The sequence below is a fragment of the Myxocyprinus asiaticus genome, chromosome 6 (assembly GCF_019703515.2).
Source record: "Myxocyprinus asiaticus isolate MX2 ecotype Aquarium Trade chromosome 6, UBuf_Myxa_2, whole genome shotgun sequence".
In the NCBI taxonomy this organism is placed as follows: domain Eukaryota; kingdom Metazoa; phylum Chordata; class Actinopteri; order Cypriniformes; family Catostomidae; genus Myxocyprinus; species Myxocyprinus asiaticus.
Window position 1 is genome coordinate 12127084 of NC_059349.1, and position 24016 is coordinate 12151099.

General features: G+C 38.4%; 1 protein-coding gene across 3 annotated transcripts in view; it reads right to left on the reverse strand.

Moving 5' to 3' along the window:
- The window catches only part of dpp6b (dipeptidyl-peptidase 6b), a 182431-nt gene that overhangs the window by 66802 nt on the left and 91613 nt on the right, over positions 1-24016 (reverse strand). For 2 of the 3 annotated variants that reach the window (XM_051700839.1, XM_051700840.1), the window contains exon 2: positions 286-401. The exons of the other annotated variant lie outside the window; for it this stretch is intronic. In XM_051700839.1, coding sequence (XP_051556799.1) covers positions 286-401 — 116 coding nt within the window. The remainder of the gene's footprint in view (positions 1-285; positions 402-24016) is intronic. 3 annotated transcript variants of the gene reach the window in all.

Consider the following 24016-nt stretch of genomic DNA (forward strand, 5'->3'; position numbering starts at 1 on the left):
CTTTCTTCTGTGGAACCCAAACGAAGATATTTTGTTGGAGATGTAATGTGTTAAGTATACGCACAGGTGTATACTTAATTATTTACTTTTGCATTTTACCATAGGATTTTATAATGATAATGTAGGAAGATCTAACAAATGCAGTTCTGTCTGAAGAATACAAAGTTAAAGAGTGTGGATGACATGATCACGTATGTGACTACAAATGCTCGGCACAATGTATTGATTATCTTGTTTTGTTTTTTGTTTTTTTGTATTTGAGAGGCATGCAGACAATGGCACTTTCTTGGTGTGAGCAGAATGACGGAGGTGACGATCAGAGAGCAGATGACCAGGATGACCAGCAATGCGATGGCGATTCCCTTCCAGTTCCTCTGAGGAGGACTACTCCCCACCAGCTCCTGTCAAAAACACAAACACAAGTACAGGGTTATGATGTGGATGTTGCCTTTTCAAAATATTTAATTTTAGAGAGTCGATAATGGATAAAAAAACAATAAATAAGCAATCTTTGAAAAAAAAAATGAAGAAGCACTGTCTGAATTAGAGTACCATCCCAAGCCTATTGAAACATTTTAAATTGATAGTTCACCCAAAAATAAATAGTCTCTCATCATTTACTGACCCTCATGCCATCCCAGATGTGTATGACTTTCTTTCTTCTGCTGAACACAAACAAAGATTTACAGAAGAATATTTCAGCTCTGTAGGTCCTCACAATGCAAGTGAATGATGACCAGAACCTTTTTTTTAACTTTCACTTTCACATTCTTCTTTTGATTTTTGACGATTCACATTCTTTGTGCATATTGCCACCTACTGGGCAGGGAGCCCAGAGGGTTTTCCAATGGCCTCAAAAAGTTTTTGGACACTTAAAGGTGCAATATGTAACAATTTTCATGTAATATTCGCCTTTTTTTTAACAATGTGTGATTGGCTTGTAATGCAACTTAAAAAAATTAGCCCTTCCCGGACTTCCTAGGTTGCCTATTAAAGCCTGTAGCCTGATTTTCATGCAAAGGGAGCGGGTCAATTTTGCTGGGAAAATCCAAAGGATGTGACGTTTATGCGCGCTCCCGAGAGCCTTGCCTCAGACAGTAGCTTCTCTTCCACTATTCCACAGTGTCAACAGACAGTCTGCAACACTAGCTAACGTTATCTTAGAGATGGAATCCAGCAAACATCCGGCTCCCAGCACAACACCAACTCCTACACAAACTCAGAGTAAGCCAAAAAAATAACAAATAAAATGTATATACTGAATCCCGTCTAGCTAATGCCGAGTTAACGTTACATGATTTTAGGCCCGATTTTCACTCGCTGACAGTTTTGTGGAGATTGCCGCCAAAAGCCCGAGATCATTGGCAAATCGGAGCTCGCTCCCGTGAGCGACGTTCGCAATGTATGAATTATCAAAGACGCGATCTAAGAGAATCGCCGACGTGTCGCCGATGTCAGCGAGATATCTACAATGTTAAATATCTGGACCTGTCTGCGACTCCAAATTGTGCAATGTGAAATGTGTTTTGACTGAATACAACTGCACTGTTGACCTACAGCCAATGAAAGAGCAAGAAACGGGGCACGGGAAGTTTCAGTGGGAGGAGTCCTGATGTACCTGCAACAGAAAATCAACTAGCATGGCTGTGGTATCAAGAAAGTCTCATTGGACTGAAGAAATGGAGGAAAAATTAGTGAAACACTGGCAGGAGCACCAGTGCCTATTTGATGTTTCCTCTGAACTGTACCACAACCGGGTGGAGAAAGAGAAGAGTTGGAGAGAAACTGCCAATTCCCTTGGACAGCCAGGTAAGCAAATAGGTAGATTTTTCAGTAGGAGGTACTTTTTCATATTGTAACCAATAAAATATATGATGCCTTTAGGCGATTAAAAACATGCACATTCATATTCTGAAATGCATAACATATGATCATGCATTTGATTTTGTATCCCATATCACTTCTCGCTTGTACTCTGTTGTGAAACATAATTTGGAGTCCAGGCAGAGTTGTCGGGGATTCGTCAATAGTGAAATGTTTTGTAATGTGTTCACCCCTGTCGCCGATTCCTCGTGTAATTTGAAAACCCTACGACTTCCACGACAAGACAGACAGTTGTGTAATTTGAACGGTACCACAATCCAACGTCTTTGAAAGTCGTGTAGCGTGTAGGAGGCATAAGTGCGAACGCGAAGCGTGCTGGGGAATGGGAGGTCCGTGGGGGGATATCCGGCGGAGGTGGTCCCATTGGGGTCCCCAAATCGCCCCCAGTGCTAGCCGCGCTGGCCTCATACCCATGGGCAGAAGGACCGAGGCGGGGAGCCGCTGGGGTGGCTTGCTTTCTTAAGGCAAGCCGCGACCGCATAGCTGCCATGGACATGTTCTCGCAATGAGTACATGACCAATCCACAAACGCTGTCTCCGTGTGGGCAGCACCCAGACACGAAAGACAGCGATCGTGACCGTCAGAAGGCGAGAGATAACGAACGCAACCAGGAATAACACACAATCGGAAAGGCATCTTTAAAAAGACGCGTCTTTAAAAAGACGTTCCATGTGTGCCTCTCTTTTAGAGAAATATACTCTTTTTTAGAATATACTCTTTTATTTCTGCCGAAGCGCCCAGGGGCATTCTCTGCAGTGCACCAGTGCAGAGGGGGGAGAAGCCGCTGAAATGCGCCATCAGATCCAGCAGAGGTGAATGAACAGCCGTGGGAATTCAGATCAGTGAGCATCGACCGTTCGGCTCCGAAGAGAAAATCTGAATGAGTGGTTGCATACCAGCTCCTTTTATACCCGTATGTCCGGGGGAGTGGTATGCAAATACCACTCGCCAATTTTCACTGGCCTTTTATCAAAGACCAGAGGTGTTTCGGGTTCCCAAGAGTGACCCCTAGTGTCACTACATCGACACAATGTCGAGTGAGTGACAGATAGGGAACTAGAGTGAACATCGTCAGAGCATTTGATTCCTGGAGGGACCTTTGTTTGGTTTTAGGGATCAAAACCGACCCTGAATTGGCGTTCGTTTATTGGACAGGTAAGATTACATAACTGCAAAGCATGTGAAATATAGTGCCAATAGAGTGTAATTTTGGTTAACTTGATCTTGCCTGTTAACGCTGACGAATTGCAAGCTACCTTGCTTCGTTACTTTCAAATAATTTCAACGATCTTCTCTTTATACTAAAAGTCAGGTATACAGGATAAATTTAAGCAAATACACTGGTTTCTTGATCGTAGTACAACATATGACATACAAAACATATAATAGTGCAACATAACAGTGCAGTGCAACAGTAAACTCTCTGGTATAGTTCGGTAGTATGTAGCTGTATGTGTGTATCAGTATGCTATGTTAGCTGATAAGTAGTTTTAGTTTAGTCTCTAAGTTTGTAGTAAAACAATTATAACTTTGTAATTATAATTATGCTACCTCATCTGTCAGCATAATGCCAGTAAATCACGTTCAGTCTCTTTGTATGTTACGTCATTGTTTTGGCTGATGCTCACTCGCTCGCGTCCCTATGGAGTGTGTGCACGAGCACGAGCAACAGGTAGCTGGCTGCAGTTCACTTAACGGCCACAGGTGTCATTAATAACAAAGGTTTCTGAATTTTACATACTGCACCTTTAAGCCACACTTAAAAATTACATTGCATTAGATAGCAAAATATCAAACCAAGTGTCATCTAAAAAACATGATGCTAGATCTTTTCTAAAAAACTAACTTCAGTTTAGAGTAATTTTATTTTTTATTACTTTTATTCAACAAGACAGTATCCCTTAAGTTCACACAGGTGTCTTAGAAGAGTAATCAAGGTGTAGTTCATCACATTAACTATGGATATATTACACTAACATTTGATAACCAAAAACTGTTGCAATACTTTTTGTCTTCCTTTTGAACAGTATATCTGTTGTTTTATCAATTCAAACCGAAATAATTTTTTTGTGCAATTTATCTTGAAAGGTGTGCTTGTGCTATCTTTCTTTATAATAAATGATGCTTGGTTTGATATTTTATTATCTCATGAAATTAAATTGTAAAAAAATGATTGTGACTGAAGTATCCAAATATTTTTAGATTCCACTGGATATTAGTCGATGGCCGATATAATACCAACACATATATGATACAGCCTAATACAATTTAACCTAATTACAGTAATTTTGATATACAAATATTTGCTGAATTTTTGGCTGAAAATTCACTAAAACGTTTGAAAACAGAATTGAGCTTTTTCTGTGGGGAGGAACAACGTCAAGTGGGAGCCACTGGTGGACCCCCGGAAGGTGCTGATGCCACCACTGCACATCAAATTGGGCCTTATAAAACAATTTGTCAGAGCTCTAGATAAGGAGTCGGCAACCTTCAAGTACCTTCAAGACTTCTTCCCTAAGCTGTCTGAGGCAAAGGTCAAAGCCATTGTCTTCGTCGGACCACAGATAAAGAAGATCCTGGAGTGCAATTAATTCCCCAAGAAGCTCACTAGTAAGGGGAAAGCGGCTTGGAACAGCTTTGTTGCAGTGGTTCAGGGCTTCCTGGGCAATCACAAGGCCGAAAACTATGTGGAGCTGGTTGAGACTCTGGTGAAGAACTATGGCACAATGGGCTGTAGGATGTCCCTCAAAGTCCATATCCTTGATGCTCATCTTGATAAATTCAAGGAGAACATGGGAACGTACTCGGTGGAGCAAGGCGAGCACTTCCATCAGGATATACTGGACTCTGAATGCCGCTACCATGGACAGTATATGGGAGACTACATTTGGTGGCTGATTTTTGAAAGTGATTTACAGTATAATCGTAAATCTCGAAAAACTACTCACTTCTAAATCTTTTGTAGTCATTTTTGTATTACTTTAGTATACATGCATGTTAATTTGGATTCTTAAGTTGTTTTTTTCTGACTTTATGTGAACGAAGAGACACAAATTCGCCCGTTTTCTCATTGGAAATAGGTAAATTTCAAAATATCACTGTCCTGGTCACAAAAGCAAAGTTTGTGGGTAATAATAGCCATTTTCTGTACTTTTAAGCCAAAAATTGTCTTACATAGTGTAATCAGATACTTAAGAGTCTATGAATGGATCATTATTTCAGTGATTAATATGTTTCAGCTGGCAGCAATTCTTTTAACCCTAACTGATGCAGTTTGTAGCTTCTCATTTCTTAAACAACCATGTTGGAAGATGTAACCTGTGGTCATGGAAAAGATATAATTGTGTTTCAGAAGGGGCAAATTATTGGCCTGCGTAACCGGTCCTGATTGACCCGCTCCAAGCGGGATTCGAACCGGCATCTGGGTGGCGGGTTCGCTAACGAGGAGGCTTAAGGCTACAGCCCGTAGCATCAGTCGCTAGCACGCCTCTTGATGCCAGGGGAGTGAGGTTTACACACTGCACAGCTATCTACCAACTAGCTACCGTTACACCTTCATATAGCAAAGAAAACAAATAAGGAGATTGCTGAAATCACTGGAATTGGGTTAAGAACTGTCCAACGCATTATTAAAACCTGGAAGGATAGTGGTGAACCATCAGCTTCATGGAAGAAATGTGGTCGGAAAAAAATCTTGTATGATCGTGATCAGAGATCACTAAAACACTTGGTGAAGTCACATCCTAAAAAAACAACAGTAGAACTTGCAGCTATGTTTAATAGTGAAGGTAAGAGCATTTCCACATGCACAATGTGACCAGAACTTACAGAATTAGGACTAACCCTTAAATGCATGGTAATTTTCCCAAACACACTTACATATTCGGGTCTTTAGAGACCTGGCACTTATATCTATATAATGTATGTAGATAATGCCTAGATAGTGTAAAATGTTAAAAATATTTTCAAGACAATTAGAAAACAATAAAATGAAATATATTTTGATGTTTTATTTTTCATAAATTTAAAAGATAATGCAACAAATCATGACAAATCAAGAACAGGATTCATTATTTTCACACTGAAATTTCATGAGATGCAACAGACTGTCAAACACATATTGAGCTACACATAACACATAATCTACACATGTGTAATACATGTGTAGCTTATGTGTATCTTATGTGTATTTTTTCAGGCACTTGTTGAGTCTAAATAGATGCACAACTTTATTTCAGTAGTACACCCAAATGTCAATAGTCATATCATATTGTTCATATGTTGTACTTGCTATAGTTTACTTCGATGTTGTTTCTTCGTCAAATAGCCATGTCAAATGTAAATCAAGTCAATCACTGAAACATCAGTGCCACCTCTTACATACCTCGGGTCTCTAGAGATCCTATACACTTTTGGTACTTAAACCATAATAAAAAACGAATGTGCACCATAATCAAAGCTAAAGGCAGTCCAACGAAATATTAGAGTATGTGACTTTTTTTTTTGGCCAGGCAGTGTAGTTGGCTCTTGCTGTTTGTTCTATAAAACACTCAAGCAGAACTTGTTCAGCCAGTGAATCATTAAGCTAATCCAGCATGGTGCTAGTGGGTTGTCAGGGGGAGACCAGTGGTGTGAGGACAGGCCCAGGACAGCTTTCTGTCTGGGCTGGGGGACACCGGAGAGCTCTGAACTGTGCTGGTCTATTTCATGAGCAGAATGAACTCATATTAAGCTGACGGGAACAAATCAGAGAGGAAAGAAAAAAAACATCCACTAACAGTTTGGAAGTCACACTGTCTGGTGTTTTTGTAAATCAAAATACACAACAGAGTGGCTTATTGTTTATAAATGGGTAGTTCCAACTCTGAATTCTGATTGAATGAGCTACGTTCAATGCCATTGTAAATGTCTAAAATGTGAGATTTTTTAATATAAATTCTGATTTAAATATCAGTAGCAAATACTACAATAAACTGATTTAAAATGGCCTCTTGCGGCTTATTCCTTTAATATAAGGGTTTTAAAAATGCTTTCAGTTCATTTCAAAATCAAGGAACACACAAAAACGCATAGTAGTTTGTTTAAATTAAAATGAGCAATAGGACCATTTTATCTGACCCCAGTAAAGTACAAAATATAATTTGCTCAAATGTCTCTCTGTCTACCATCCAATTAAAGCAATCCATTGCTATGGTGAAGGCATTTGCAAAATTACAGCTAATTAAAAGATCCTCTATTGAAATTCACAATAGTGAACAACACATAATGCACACACAGTGTTCAGTAATCATTGTTGCTAAGTCAACAAACCATCTTATCCTTAATTCATTGTCCAAATAAAGGTCAACAATTCATTTTGATAGACTTTATTTTCCTAAAATAGTTTTGTCAGGCTTTGTCTAAATGTCAAAATAAACCCTTGTGTTTTGAGTGGGTGGCAATAGTGGCATACAGACATACTGTTGATCACCTCATTTGAACTGTGGTCTAGTATGGTCTATGTCTTTAAAATATTTATACACAAATCCTGAAATCCAGCATTTCAGCCATTATCTATACACAGGTCCACATGGAATTTGTGACCTAAAATTCCACAGAAAGCGCCGCATACTTCCAGCGAACTGGAACACCTGTCATTCATAAAGTTCTAATGATCCTCTTGCTAGCATTGGCTAGTTATATTGTAGCTAATTTGATTGTGCTTACACACTGGAAAAAATAATTGTCGTTATCAGATTTGTTTTAAATCTTGTTTTCAAGTAAAAATTATCTAAACATCTTTAAAACAAGTGTCATGAATCCCGCCTTTGTTGTTCCTCCCGCTCACCACCAGAGGGCTACATCACTTGGGGATTGACTTTAACTCTCTGGACTCCATTTCCCATAATCTCCTTACCTGTTCACCTGTTTCCAATTCATGCAGCTATTTAAGTCTCACTCTCACTCGCTGTCATTGTGAAGTCTTGTTTTGCCCAGGCTGACATTTCTGAGCGTTTTCTGAGTTTGTTGCATTTCCTGTGTATTATCCTGGACTGTTTACCCTGTTTTTGATCCGTTGCTGCCTGCCTACTATTACTGCCTTGTTTATCTGGATTTAACCTGTGATTGTCTGCTGCCTGCCCCGACCTCTTGCCTGGTTATTGAATATCCCTCTGGACTGCCTTTGATATTATTGCTGCTGGTGATTTACCTCTGCCTGTCTGTATTACTACATTTATTGTTACTAAAAGCTGCACATGGATCTCAACTCATCATTACAACAAGATAAATTCACATGAGTAGCAAAATGTATGACTTTTTTCAGAGAATATATCTTGAATCAATTAAAATTCTTAACCAACTGGCATTTTTTTGTTCATGTTTTAAGAATGAACCTCACTAAATTTAGTGAAACAAAACAAAACAATTTGCCAATCAGGGATGCGTTTCCTGTACAACAATGTATCTCACTGCTTAGCCTCCATAGTACGATGCATCGTTGGAGAAATTAACTAGCTAGACATGACTGTTCCCCGAAACTGTAGTAACTATGTCGCACATCCACCGTTCGAACCAGGGTTTGGTACAACAATATAGAGCTGTCGTTAATGACGTTACTCAGGAGGGTTGAGTATTAACTTCCAGGAATATTAAATGATAAAAGCTAATTTACACATGCCCTAGAAAGCTGTTTAATGTGCGAAAGCTGCTGAAGACGCAAAAGCATGAAGCGCAAATAGCGTGCACTGTGTAATGCGACAGCTACATTTGCTGCAAAAGTGGTTTCCCTTTACATCAAACTTCGGGGTTCCCCCGACACATGAGAGCACATACGCACATGCTCACTCTTCAAAACCATATACTTCACTCATGCATTAACATGGACACATAAGCTTTAAACTCAGACAGAAACCATGTTTATTAGCGCTTTCGCTTGACAGCCTTTAATCCATTAAATGGCTGCACCCGCAACTTAGTGCCATTTCAGATTGCCACTCTCTGAAAACTCTGCAGTAAACAGTTTTTTTAAATGCATGTAAACATTGTCAAAGTCTTGACAGAATGAAAGAAATACATGGAATGAAAGATATAGAAGCCTCAGTGAAGTCAAATGATGTCCACTTAGCAAACTAATGAGGAACTATGCTTCTAACCACAGGTGGGGAGCTGTATTTCCAACCACACAACTTTGCAATGCTGTTTGTGAATGTTCGTTGTAACTATGGTTTGGGGAAACACCAAATCATTGAACTATACTGGTAACAATGGAACCTGAGACCATAGTTGGCTAACGATGGTTTTGGGAAACACACCCCTGGTAAGAAATATACGTAAACACAATTCAAGAGATACTGTATTCTTTGAAAACAAGTCTTATTAACATTTCAAATTATGCTTCTAAAGTAAATTTATACCTATTGTTTTCCAACATGATCACACGGAAAATTGACAAGTAGCTTTTGAAAGTTCATGTACCCTGAAATCAAACCCATAATGCCAAATTACTGACAAGTCCTCAATCAGACATTTTTGCATAAATTCCAAAATTATCACTTTTCCATCTGGCATTACTAGGGTTGCAAAGGGGCGGAAAATTTCCAGAAACTTTCCAGAAACTTTCCATGGGAATTTAAGCTGGGGAATTTTGGAAATATTGGAAAAAACTTTGGGCACTTGGCTATATGCTGCTGCATCTTTGTGGCATTCTTAACATAGGTCTTTGCACAGTATTTACAAATGTACACAGCCTTTCCTTCTACATTGGCTGAGGTGAAATGTATCCACACATCAGATGGCGCATGTAGCATTGAAAAAACAATAATGCAATGCCATGCACAGATATATAAATAGTTAGTTAAACAATTGGAATATTCTGGAATAGTAAAAATATTTTTACAATTGATGCTGGACAAATGAATAGAAATAGGCTATATGAATAGATGAACACTCCTCAATCAGCATGCTAAATCAAATTATAACCTATGTTCTTGTATGATAACAGAAAACTGGCTAGCAGAAGGCAGAAGCATCATAGTTGAGCTAGCTAGCACCATGATAGCTAGCCTCTTAAATTGTCAATGAAATGGTGTTAGCTAGCTTACATTTAGCATATCTGATTTACTGGCTAGCTAGCTACTCTATAAACACTTTTTGATTTAGTGTTTGCTAGTTAAACTTTAATACCATAGATCAAATATATTTACCCTAGTAATATCATCAAAACTTACTTGACTGGATGTAGTCCTTGGGCTCACATGCAGTAGTGTGGCTTCAATAGTCCTGCTGTAGTAAAGTAGTAAGTAGCCTGCAGTAAGTAGTGTGCTGTGTGCATGTGATTGAGGAATGCGCAGGGTAGAAATTCAACTGAATTTGCATTAAATCTGGTTGTTTTAACCAAGATTATGCTGCAAGATATTTTTTATCAACAACATTTAAGTTCCCTGTTATAGGCTAACTTGCAATTTTGCAAATTTCCAGTTTATTCCCATTAATTCCCGTTAATTCCCATTAATTCCCATATATTCCCGTTAATTCCCACGGAAAGTTTCCAACTTTGAAAATTCCCAGAATTTTGCAACCCTAGGCATTACTGATAGTGTGTTGTGCAAGCAACCTGCGAGACATGGTTCTGGTCCCATGGAAACCAGGAAAGTAATCGCATTCACATAATCAATAGTAAGCAATGATTTGGAGGTTGCATTATCGTTCTAAATGTACAGTTTTACTCCACTGACGGTTGGGTTTAGGGTTGGGGTTTGGGTTAGGGCATATGGTTAATAAAATATGAATTCCTGTTGACTGAATTACATAATTTACAACTTAAAAAAAAATCGCTTTTGTCACCACTCTGTGGATATTGGTAAGCACAGGCCGATTTCATCAGCAGAACTTTCCACCTAATGACAAATTCACAGTGTGATCCAGAAATACTGAAATTAAGAAAATAATTTTTTTGCACTGTAGCTACCAATATGAGTGCAGTACTCTCAGCTCCATTGAAAACATTTTCCCATATTTAATTCTAATCTGTAGAATTCCACAGATTCTTCACAAAATCTGAAGATAAATGCAAAAAAAATCCTAGCTACACATCCCAGTTAAAGACACTCAGTATCTCTTCTCCATCAAGCACATAAATACTGAATGAATATGCTGTGCATTGACTCATGAAATGGCCATGAATTGCCCGTGAAGTTATTTCTCGTAATTGGCTGGTTTAGAGTACTTAGCATTGTTTTTCCACCTTGCCAGTCTCAAATCTGCCTGTAAAACCGAAGATCTGATTATCTCCATTACTTCTGTACACGAGACGACTTACTGAACAGCCTCCTACTCTCCCTGACAGTTACATTTCAATTCAGTTACATACAGTATATTCAATATTACATAATGGTTTGTAAATATCACCTTGAATACATGATGTCTAGCTTACCATACCTCTTTTGACTTCAAGTTATAACAAATAAAGCAATTCCAGTGTACAGCAAACAGCAGACACTGATCAGCCACAACATTAAAACCACCTGCCTAATAATGTGTAGGTCCCCCACATGCCGCCAAAACATCTCTGACCCATCAAGGCATGGACTCCACAAGAGTTCTGAAGGTGTCCTGTGGTATCTGGCACCAAGACGTTAGCAGCAGATACTTTAAGTCCTGTAAGTTGCGAGGTGGGGCCACATGGATCAGACTTTTTGGTCCAGCACATCCCATAGATGCTCAATTGGATTGAGATCTGAGGAATTTGGAGGCCAAATCAACACCTTGAACTCTTTGTCATGTTCCTCAAACCATTCCAGAACAATGTGTGCAGTGTGGCAGGACGCATTATCCTGCTGAAAGAGGCCACTGCCATCAGGGAATACCTTTGCCATGAAGTGGTGTACGTGGTCTGTAACAATCTTTAGGTAGGTTGTACATGTCAAAGTAACATCCACATGAATGCTGGGACCCAAGGTTTCCCAGCAGAACATTTCCCAGAGCATCACACTGCCTCCGTTGGCCTGCCTTCTTCCCATAGTGCATCCTGCTGCCATCTCTTCCCCAGGTAAATGACGCACCCGCTCCCGGCCGTCCACATGATCTAAAAGAAAATGTGATTCATCAGACCAGTCCACCTTCTTCCATTTCTCCATGTTCCAGTTCTGACACTCATGTGACCATTGTAGGTGCTTTCAGCAGTGGACAAGGGTCAGCATGGGCACTCTGACAGGTATGCGCCTACGCAGCCCCATAAACAGCAAGCTGTGATGCACTGTGTGTTTTGACACCTTTCTATCATGGCCAGCATTAAGTTTTTCAGCAATTTGGGCACCCATGACCCTGTCACCGGTTCACCGGTTGTCCTTCCTTTGACCACTTTTGGTAGGTACTAACCACTGCATACTGGGAACACCCCACAACACCTGCCGTTTTGGAGATGCTCTGACCCAGTCGTCTAGCCATCACAATTTGGCCCTTGTCAAAGTCACTCAGATCCTTACGCTTGCCCATTTTTTTCTGCTTCCAACACATGAAATTCAAGAACTGACTGTTCACTCGCTGCGTAATATATCCTACCCCTTGACAGATGCCACTGTAACGAGATAATAAATGTTATTCACTATACCTGTCAGTGGTTTTAATGTTGTGGCTGATCAGTGTATTTTATAATGGTGTTTGCTATTATTATTGAACAAACCCCATAAATCAAAATTTTTTTTGTTTGTTTAGAAGTATTAAATGTAATTTCTTCAAACATCTTAAAAAATAATCTAGTCTACCATCAAATTAGCTGAAACAGCTCGCAAACTGAAGTTCACTAATCATCTCTTTGCATAAAAGTGGTCGAAAGCTGGTATAAAAGCATTTATGCACCATAGTTCGGACAACAATCGAACGTACAGTTCACGTTTAATTAATGTTTCTCAAAAAGACCTTGAAAACGCTGTTTGTTAAAAGGAATAAATCTTGAAACAAAAAACAAAACAAAACAACAACTCAGTATTCTGGCAGTGTGTATTCTCCATGCACCTAAGCACGTCTGTATTCCAATCTCAAAGTGAAATGTTTGTCTGAAACAAACAAAAGAAGCAATGTCATGGTAAATCGAACGAGCCATCTTTAATTTTAGAATGCAGTATTCTCAGGACTAAAGCAACAGCTTCGCGTTGAACTCGTTTGAGATAAGGATGCTGCCTGTGATAAATAAAATGAAGAAGTCTGTGTAGAAATGCAGAAGCATTGTCCCATCTGCTAGAAATGGGAAAGCATCTTGTACCAGAATGTCAGCTGTGAAATTTCAACAGCTGCTTAAGTAATGGACAATGTCACAGAATATTGGATGAGCTAATGTACAATATTTTTCCATGGCTAATTGATTCTCTTCTTTTCATTATTTTAAAATTAAAGGGGTCCACGAGGAAATTAGATTTTTAAAATGCAAGAATACAGCATTGCGTAAAGTTCTTACACATGATTTGTACTACAGTACTTACATGTATGGTCACATTTATGTGACACATATAGCTGCTCTTAACTGCTATGTACTTTCAATAAAATTGCATTTGACACAATGGACTTGTGCTTGTTCAATATATATATTCTATTATTTAATTGCATATTATTTACACAGGGGTGCAAATTAAGACTTAAGTGTATAAATAAATAAACAATATAATTACATGTAATTAGAAAAAAAAATATTTTGTAATTTTACTTAAAATACAAGTACAATGTAAGAACACATATGTACACAATAAGTGCATTGTATCAAATCCTATGAATTAAAATTCATATTTAATAGTAGTTAAGGACACCTAGGGCTCTATTTTCGTGAGTATGCACTAAAACGGGGTGCCGGGTCTTATCCAATTTTTGTTTGAGGGCTAATTCTAAATGCAATTTTCATGCCAGCGCAAGTGGGCGTGGGTGGGAGTGTTTGCGCTATCTGTGGTGTATTGTGTGGTAATTAAGTGTCACAAAGCGCAATTTGCTATTTTCCTGAGAAAAAGGTCATTGCACTAAGACATTTCAGAGCACGTCTGTTTTCAGCGCAAAGTTTAAACTCAGTTTCTGCATTTGCAGTTTGGAGATTCCCCCAGCAGGTGGTAATAAAGTTCATGTCCAAACTCTGAAAATAGTGGAGCATCAAATTAATTCCCTGACAATCACTGTTATAGCTGTTTTTATGAAACCAAAAAATTAGATTTGTTTTAAACTAACTTTAGGTCATTTTTTTAAATTAGTATTATTATTATTATTTTTATATTTACAGTTGTATTTATGATCAAATTTGTATTGGTATTTTTCCACCTGTTGTCACAGAGTGATTTTTAAGTCAGTGCAAAAGGGGTCGATGGTAGAAGTTAGAGAGAGTAAAATGTTTGGTTTTGTTTTGGTATGATATTTTTGACCACTTCATTATTTTGATTATATTTCCGAAACAATCACTGTTAATACTAGCCATGATTTGTGTGTCAGTAGACAATAATAATTAATACTTATATTCTCTATAATTTAACAGAGCTTAAATCCAAATCCTGATGAGAACCACATTTTTCATGAATATAAAAGGAGCATGCCACTGTCATAGAAGCCTGACATTTCATCAAGGACGCAGTTAATGCACAAAAGAACGTAAATCCATATTTCTGTTCTTCTTATTCATTGCATACAGTCCATTTACACTACCAACTTCTCATGTATGTGCTGTCTTTGTTTATATCACTAGTGCTTGACAGGGAATGGACTATAGAATAGGCGGTGCTGGAGAAGAACCTCCGAATTAAATTGCACTTGACCCAGCCCATTAGCACCTAGCATGTGCAATTTTGGCAAACCCACTTGCACCTAGACTTAACGCATGCGTGCATGAAAATACCAAAACTTCATGGCCATGCCCACTGAATTTTTATGACTTATGGCCTGGCCCTGTGTTTAGTGCTCTTAAAATAGAATCAGAATCAGAATCAGAAACAGCTTTATTGCCAAGTATGCTTACACATACAAGGAATTTGTCTTGGTGACAGGAGCTTCCAGTGTACAACAATACAAAAACAATACAAAAACAGCAGCAAGACATAGATAATAATAAAAAATAAAACTAATTATACACATACGTACAGACACACACATACACACATACACATGGGTAGTGCAAATCTAATACAATCTGTTATGTACAGTACAAATACAAATCTGTTACGTACAGTGCAAATGTTTTTTGTTTTTCCCAGGAATGAAATGGCAGAAGAGGTTGGATGTGTTGGATAAATATGGAAAGACTAAACTGTGTATTGCACATAGTTATTGCTCAATGGGGCAGTTTTAACTGTTCATGAGATGGATTGCCTGAGGGAAAAAACTGTTCCTGTGCCTGACGGTTCTGGTGCTCAGAGCTCTGAAGCATCGCCCAGAAGGCAACAGTTCAAAAAGGTAGTGGGCAGGGTGCAGCCTTTTTCCTCACTCTGGAAGTGTATAGTTCTTGAAAGGGGGGCAGGGGGCAACCAATAATCCTCTCAGCATTCCGAAATAGGGCCCCCAGTATGAAGTGGGGCTATCCTCATAAGCATGTTTTTCCTTTACTGTATGGTTATGAACTACCATCCACACATTAAACACAAGTTTAGAGAATTAGATGCTTTAATTTGTTCAGTGCTTAAAATAAATGTTAGAAATTAGCTTTAAAGCCTACCCCCAACTACTGTTTGCTTTGCCAAACTCTGACTCTATTCATTTCTCACTATCAAAATAAAGGCCTCAAAGGGCCTAATTGAAATCTATTGTGCTAGCACAAAGCACGACAGTGAGGCAGGAGGAGCAAAGCAAAGCATCTTTGTCTGGTACTCATTTGACAGATGGCTTGAACAAGCATCAGTGTTTCCAATGGACATGGAATACAATGGCATGCTATATTTAATAATATAGTGACAAAAATGAAAACCTTGATTATAACAGAGCTAATTAATGTTGAAATATCTATCTATCTATCTGTCTATCTATCTATCTATCTATCTCTCTCTCTCTCTCTCTCTCTCTATTTATTGTGCTGTGTAAAAGTATTTGCCCCATCCTGATTTCTTCTGTTTTTCTGTATTTTTTATACTAAATTGTTTTAGATTGTCAAACAAGATATAACATAAAACAAAGGCAACTTGAGTAAACACAAAATACAGTTTTCAAATATATACCTGTATATATATATATATTTTTTATTGAAACAAAAAAGTTATCGAACACCTTAATCACCCATGTGAAAAACAAATTGCCCCCTTAAACTTAATAGCTGGTTGTGCCACCTTTAACAGCAACAACTGCAACCAAACGCTTCCGATAACTGGAGATCAGGCTTTCACAATGCTGTGGTTGATATTTTGCCCACTCTTCTTTGCAGAACTGCTTTAGTTCAGCCACATTGGAGGGTTTTCGAGCATGAACTGCCTGTTTAAGGTCCTGCCATAGCATCGGTCAGGTTCAAGTCAGGACTTTGACTAGGCCACTCCAAAACTTTACTTTTGCTTCTTTTGAGCCATTCAGAGGTGGACTTACACCTATGCTTTGGATTGTTGTCTTGAGGCATAATCCAGTTGCGCTTGAGCTTTAACTCACAGACTGATGACCGGACGTTCTCCTTTAGGATTTTCTGGTAGAGAGCAGAAATCATGTTTCCCTTAATTATTGCAAGTCGCCCTGAAGCAGCAAAGCATCTCCACACCATCGCACTACCACCACCATGCTTGACCATAGGTATGATGTTCTTTTTGTGGAATCTGTGTTTGATTTACAACAAATATAACAGGACCCCTGTCTTCCGAACAGTTCCACTTTTGACTGCAGTTCCTTGGATGTTGTCCTTGGCTTTTTTGTGACTTCCTGGATGAGTCGTCGCTGTGCTCTTTGAGGAATTTTGGAAGGTCAGCCACTTCTGGGAAGGTTCACTACTATGCCAAGTTTTCTCCATTTGGAGATAATGGCTCTCACTGTGGTTCTTTGGAGTCCCAGAGCCTTTGAAACAGCTTTGTAACCCTTCCCAGACTGATGCATTTCATTCACCTTTTCCCTCATAATTTCTGGAATTTCTTTTGACCTTGGCATATTGTGCTACTGCATGAGACATTTTAGCTAACATCATGCTGCTGAAAAAGTTCTATTTATGTGTTGATTTGATTGAACAGGGCTGGCAGTAATCAGGCCTGGGTGTGTCTAGTCCAGCTTAACCCCATTATGAATGCAGTTTCATAGATTTGGGAATTTAGTAACTAAGGGGGCAAATAATTTTTCACACAGGCCCAGTTGGTATTGGATAACCTTTTTGCTTCAATAAATAACATTATAATTTAAAAACTGTATATTGTTTTACTCAGATTATGCTGTTAGATTTTGTCTGAATTTTTGAAACAATTTAGGATGAGATATACACAAAAACAGAAGAAATTAAGATGAGGGCAAATACTTTTCTACAGCACTATCTATCTGTCTGTCTGTCTGTCTGTCTGTCTGTCTATCTATCTATCTATCTATCTATCTATTTATCTATCTATCTATCTATCTATCTATCTGTCTGTCTGTCTGTCTGTCTGTCTGTCTGTCTATCTATCTATCTATCTATCTATTTATCTATCTATCTATCTATCTATCTATCTATCTATCTATCTATCTATCTATCTATCTATCTATCTGTCTGTCTGTCTGTCTGTCCATAAAGTAATTCATACATCATCCATCCTAGCTGTCAGTGTTCAGTTAACATGCGATCAGAGACTCACTGACTGCAAAGAAATTGGATTTATTTCAGCTACTAAGTGATTTTGTAGTGTAAATTGAAAACCTGAAGGAAGCAGTAGTTCTAAGTGATATTATGATCTTTCAATAGCTGTGCAGTGATAAAAATATCTAAACAAACAATCACGTAAAAATATTTTAAACTAACATCTTTATACTGATCATGCACACCTAAAATAAATAGTCAAGGGCTTTTAAACATCACAGTGTTTCAAAATAATCCCTTTTATAGTAGCTTGTTTGTATGTTTTGACAAACACAAAAATCCCAGTTTTCCCATGAGTGCCAATGTAATAGTCCAACAAATCTCAGACACAGACAGATGAAAACATTCTCATCTTGTACAAAAAGACAGATTTAGTTCTTAAGGGCGCAGCAGGTTTGTATACCTGTATTTCCACTGGGAACCACGTGAAAGAATAAGGTTTCTAAAATTGTTCGAAAGAAAATCAATTATCGTATCTCTGTCCCTCTGAACACAGATCTCAACATATGACTTTTCGACTGACCCTTGGATTTAATAACTGGTTGATCCTCCTTTGGCAGCAATAACCTCAACTAAAAGTTTCCGGTAGCTGCGGATTAGACCTGCACAACGTTCAGAAATGATTTTGGACCATTTTTCCGCACAGAACTGCTTCAGCTCAGCCATATTCTTAGGATGTCTGGTGTGAACGGCTCTCTTGAGGTCATTCCACAGCATCTCTTTTGGGTTATGGTCTGGGCTCTGACTGGGCAACTCCAAAAAGTGGATTTTCTTTTTTTTTTTTTTTTAAAGCCAATCTGTAGTGGATTTACTTTGATGTTTAGGATAATTGTCCAGCTGCAAATTCCACTGAGCTTCAGCTGGCGCACAGCCACCCTGACATTATCCCGTAAGATATCTTGTAAAACTTGGGAATTCATTTTTCCCTCGATTATGGCAAGAAGTCCGGACCCCGAAACAGCACAAGAGCCCCAAATCATGATGCTCCCATGGTACTTCACCACTGGGATGATGATTTCATGTTGGTATGTGGTACCCTTTTTACGCCATATGTAGTGCTGCGTGTTCTTCCCAAACAATTCAACCTTAGATTCATCAGTCCACAAAACATTTTCCCAGTAGTTTTGTGGAGTGCCAAGGTGGTCTTTGGCAAACTTCAAGCGTGCAGCAATGTTTTTCTTGGAAAGCAGCGACTTTCTTCGTGGTGTCCTGCCATGGACACCATGTCTGTTTAATGTTTTCCATATAGTAGACTCATGACAGAGATGTTAACCAGTTTCAATGATTCCTTTTTTACCTCATTGAGCATTCTGCGGTGTGCCCATTGAGTCATCTTAGCTGAATGGCCACTTCTAGGGAGAGTAGCTACAGTACTAAATCGTCTTTATTTATAGACAGTTTGTCTAACTGTGGACAGATGAATATCTAAGCTCTTCGAGATAACTTTGTAACCCTTTCCATCTTCATGCAAAGCAACAATTCTTCATCGTAGGTCTTCTGAGATATCTTTTTTTGTGAAGCAAGGTCGACGTTAGCAGATGCTTCTTGTGAATAACAAACTCAAAATGTAAGAGTGCTTTTTATAAGTCAAAGTATCTCTGACTCACACCTCCAATCTTGTTTCATTAATTGGATGCCAGGTTTGCCAAATCCTGATTCTAATTAGCTTTTGTTGATGTCATTAGCCTAGGGGTTGTATAGGGCTGGGCGATAAAACATTCTTGATTTTTAACGCGATAAAAAATCCACAATATCAGTGATAGCTTTTGAGTAATTTTTTATGTTTCGCCTGTGTTCTACATCTAAGTGATCAGGTGCGTGTCGCTTAAAAAGCAAACAGTTCTGCTTTCTCAGACTGTATGAAGTTGCTAACATTAGCTGCCCTGCTGACAGTTAGGCTACGCCAGTCACAGCAGTCTGGGTCCAAAACCAGGATTGATTCCATCTGGACTGCAAAACATCATGACGACAGTTGCGCCCTCTCACCGACTGTGGTGAGCAGCATGACAAAACAACAGTGCTGTATACACCAGATCTTATCTTTCTGCACTGTATCCTTGAATATTATTCTCTAGCACCAAACCTGCTTCATTTATACCCTGCCCTGCTTTGCACACATTGCCTCTTTTCCATGCATGTGAGTAGACATGAGGCGCTGCATAAGTCAATGTGGTTCCAGAGCACCTTTAGACCATAACGTTTTTTCCTTCTAAATTTAGCTTTATTAATCAGCATGTTATAAGCCTTTAATAATAAACAAATAGATTTCTGTTCTAAATTTGTGAAATTGATCAGATGTCATTATCTCTGGCATAGATGACAAGACAATCAAATTACTAGATTGTAGCCTAGTCTTTCTCACTTTAAAGAAAATATAAAAATGGTCCATTCAGACTTTTACATTTTCAAAATTTTCTCTCAGGGGATAACGCTGAACCCCCATACAGTATCATTCCTCAGTCACAAGGGCTTCTATGTCCCCATACTTAGGTTTCTGAATGTAATATAATATCAAAATAATTTGAATGTAAAAATTATTTGCTGTCATTATGCTTCAAAACGGACAGATGATCTTTTAACATTCATATCCAACTGCATTCGATTGATAAACTATATAAAATATTTTTATATTTTGTTAGAACATCCCTCAGACACCACTGCTTTGGCTGTCTCTGGGCCCCCAATGCAGTTTTGTTTAGACTATTTTGACTGTTTAGGTTTTTTTTAATTTCTTCTTTTCTTCTGCAAACTTGCAAATGTGTAAATATTGTGATAATATTTTTGGCCATATCGCCCAGCCCTAGGTTCACATACTTTTTTCAACGTATACTGTGGATGTTTGAAGGATGTATACAATAAGTACAATGTTCAGTGGGTTTTGTGATTCACAAATCCAGAGCACATGACCTTCTGTAATGTCCACATCCGTAGACACTTTCATCTTAGCAATAACTACACTACAGAGATCCCAATATATAAAATGACAGACATCCTATTTAAATAAATGAAGACTAATCTCATCTGAAAATTGCTGAAGATATAGTCTGTTCCCAACTTATCAAGCCTGGTTTACCATACATGAGGCAAGAATTTAGTCTTAGTAAATCTTGCTGTGTGGATAAAACATTACAAACCTCATCCATAGTTTTGGTGTTCCTCTGTAAAGAGGGTTTAGTTAGTTTGTGTTGCTTCAGCAGAACAATGCCGACATCTCATGTGGCGGTGAAAAATGAGACATATCTTTCCTGATCTTCAAAAACCTGTTTCCAGGGAAACCAGGCAAAAGCAATGACAACAGACAGCAGAGAGAGAGAGAGAGAGAGAGAGAGAGAGAGAGAGAGAGAGAGAGAGAGAGCGTGTGATTGCTGTAGTGACAAAGTTGGGGCTTATCACTCACAGAGGGCAGAACAACATCTGACATCAGTGATTTCAATCGACTGATGCTTCACTGAAATACAAACTGTCACCATCAAAAGGGCAGGTGGATCTTTTAATCCCCATCGGATGGGATTTCCCAGATGTCCTTGTACAGTCGAGGCCAGTAAAGCATGGCTGAATCAGAGAGGAATTACTTACGAAACATTTGTTAAAGGAAGCTTGCACTCTACAGTGGTTCTGACCTGGTGGGTCGTGACCCAAAAATGGTCGCAGCTCTGTTCTTATAGGTTCAAGGACAGCAGGGAAAAACAATGATAATGCAAATAATAAAATTCAACTAACCATATGATCAACTGTAGTTTGAATCGAAAAATAAATGGCATGTCAACTTTTAAAAGAGGTGAAAATGCTGCCCACATCTTTTGTTGTTGATGCCAAAGGCGGTGCCTCCAATCAAACAGTATTTTAGTGCAAATTTATGTCACTTGGTAAAAACTAGTCAAATTAGACTGATGCCTATGCAAGGTAAAAGAAAATCCAAAACAGACTACATTAAATACGTGTTTTTAGGATTTTAAAGGGATTCTTCACCCAAAATGAAAATTCTCTCATCATTTACTCACCCTAATGCTGTCTCAAACACGTATGACTTTCTATCTACTGCGTAACAACACAAAAAAAGATTTTTTTTCAGGATGTATAATGTGTTTTTGCCCATACAATATAAGTCCATGGGGTCCAAAACTTTGAAGCTTCAAAAAGGACATAAAGACATCATAAAATTTACCATATGACTCAAGTGGTTTAATCCATATCTTCTGAAGTAATATGATCTGTTTTGGATGAGAAACAGACCAAAATTTAAGTCCTTATTCACTATTAGTCTTCAGCTTGAAAGTTTTGGACCCCATTGACTTACCTTGTATGGTACATTGTACAAAAACACCTTATAAATCCTTATCATACAATATCTCAGTTCCTCTGTTCCGCAGAACAAAGAATGTTATATGAGTTTGAGAGGCATAAGGGTGAGTAAATGATTCCTACAATTCCTTTGAGGGCTTTTTTTCTTTGGTACAATTTTGGTTTTGTTTTAGGTCGCCAATTGAGGTCCAATGCACAATTTGGGTCCTGAAGAGGCACCTACATCAGCAATATTACATACAGGCTCAAGGATGAATCTATGTCAAGCCATTAATATGTAATGAATGTTAAGTTCTAAATTAAGAATGCATGCTCGTGGAGGATCAGATTCAGGGCTAATCGGTCATCTGTCTGGTGTCTTTCATATGAAGTAACATCCTGTTGGAAAGTTGAAGGATCTTCTATGGTGACACAAAAACCTTAAATAGGTGCAATTAGCCCATTGTCACAAGGACCAGAGTGCCAGAGAGTCCAATGAAACAAATTCCATGGCAGGGCATTTAGCACAACAAAAGGCCAGGTTTAAAGAACCTCAGTTCATAATGTGGTTCAGACTAAAGAGGTGACTGGGAGCTCTTGATGTTATAATTGAACAGACACAAGCCCTCTTGATCATGCACAGAAATACCACATTTTCCATGTATAGCACACAAGTATATATGCAATCACTGTTCCAGACAGAGTGCTGGAGAAATAGTCTACTCTCATTGTTGAAGAGGTATCATTGTGTTGTATATTACAGCCTGTCTGCTCTGCTCTGCTTAGCAGCTGCTATAAATACTTCTAATAATAAAATAAGATAAATAATAAAAATATTTTTTTAGGTAGTGAGATGTTAAAGTCTTGACAGCAAGAAAATAGGAAAACAGCGGTCTGTATAACAGTGGTCTATCCAACTATGTGCTGAAATAGTGCCATGTATTTACATTTTTGACAACTTAATTGTAATTGTTTTCTGGGCAAACATGCCATTTTTTATGCAACTGAATTCTATGCCTAAAGCCCAAAGTATACTTTGGTTTTGATGCGAACGCTTACGTCTACTGTACATACAGTTGAACACTAGTCTTTCAAAGTATGCTTCATTTGACTGTGCGCGCATTCACAGGCGGTCGGCGCATGCGCGCTACGACTGCTTTGAGATACTGGACTATTTCTCTTCATCAGTTTACTTTAGACCCATAAAGATGTCTTTATATTCCTTTAGACTCTAGTTATACAAGTTATGCAGGTATCTCCCGAACTTCTCACACATGCGCTTTTGATGTGCACATCCACTGTTGTTGTTTCCACCTTCGTCTCCTATAGTTTAGCAGCAATTACATCATCTTCTCTTCGGCCTCAGATACATGAATCCGAAGTTGCGTACTTTTAACACTAGATACTTTAGAACGTGATTAAAAACACTGTTTTGGCTTTCGGCTTTCCGTAGTTAAACGTGCGTTGTGTACAATTGACAGTTTTACATCGTAGATTTGTCAGGTGTTTTAAGTTAGTTTAGAAGCTAAATATGATAAAAAATAGTTGCTGGATTTACCAAAGTTTGTGAGGTTCATGGCATCATGTCTTAATAAAAGAGTTTTGCAAAATGCTAATGTCCTGGCTTGTGTCTTAAAGTTTGCAAATTCCTCAAGCACATCTGTATATTACTGTTTGTTTTCAGGGTTTTATATCTAAATATTGGGTACTTGTTGATTCTGAATGGACTAAGTCAACAAAGTTTTCAATATCTCACCAAAACAGGCTTTATGACTGTTCACACAACCAAAGTTGCAAGTCACGAGCCCTGTTCTTGCATGTCCACACATGCATGACGATTGCTGGAAGCGGCCAGACAGCGTATAGCTACCGAACCGAGTCAGTATTTGATATTGCTGATATTGCCTAGAAAGGCAGCTATTATTACTTCTACTGTATTTTTATATTTTAGTATCAACTTGATATTGAAGTACTGGTACTTTGGTTTTTCCTACAAGATGATCAAAACATTTGGGATTATTTTTGCAAATAGCTTTATCTATGGAAATTTAAAAACTTAAATTGTGATGAGCTCTTGACCTTTTAATTTAACGCACACGAGCCCTCTCGCTCCTGCTCGAAAA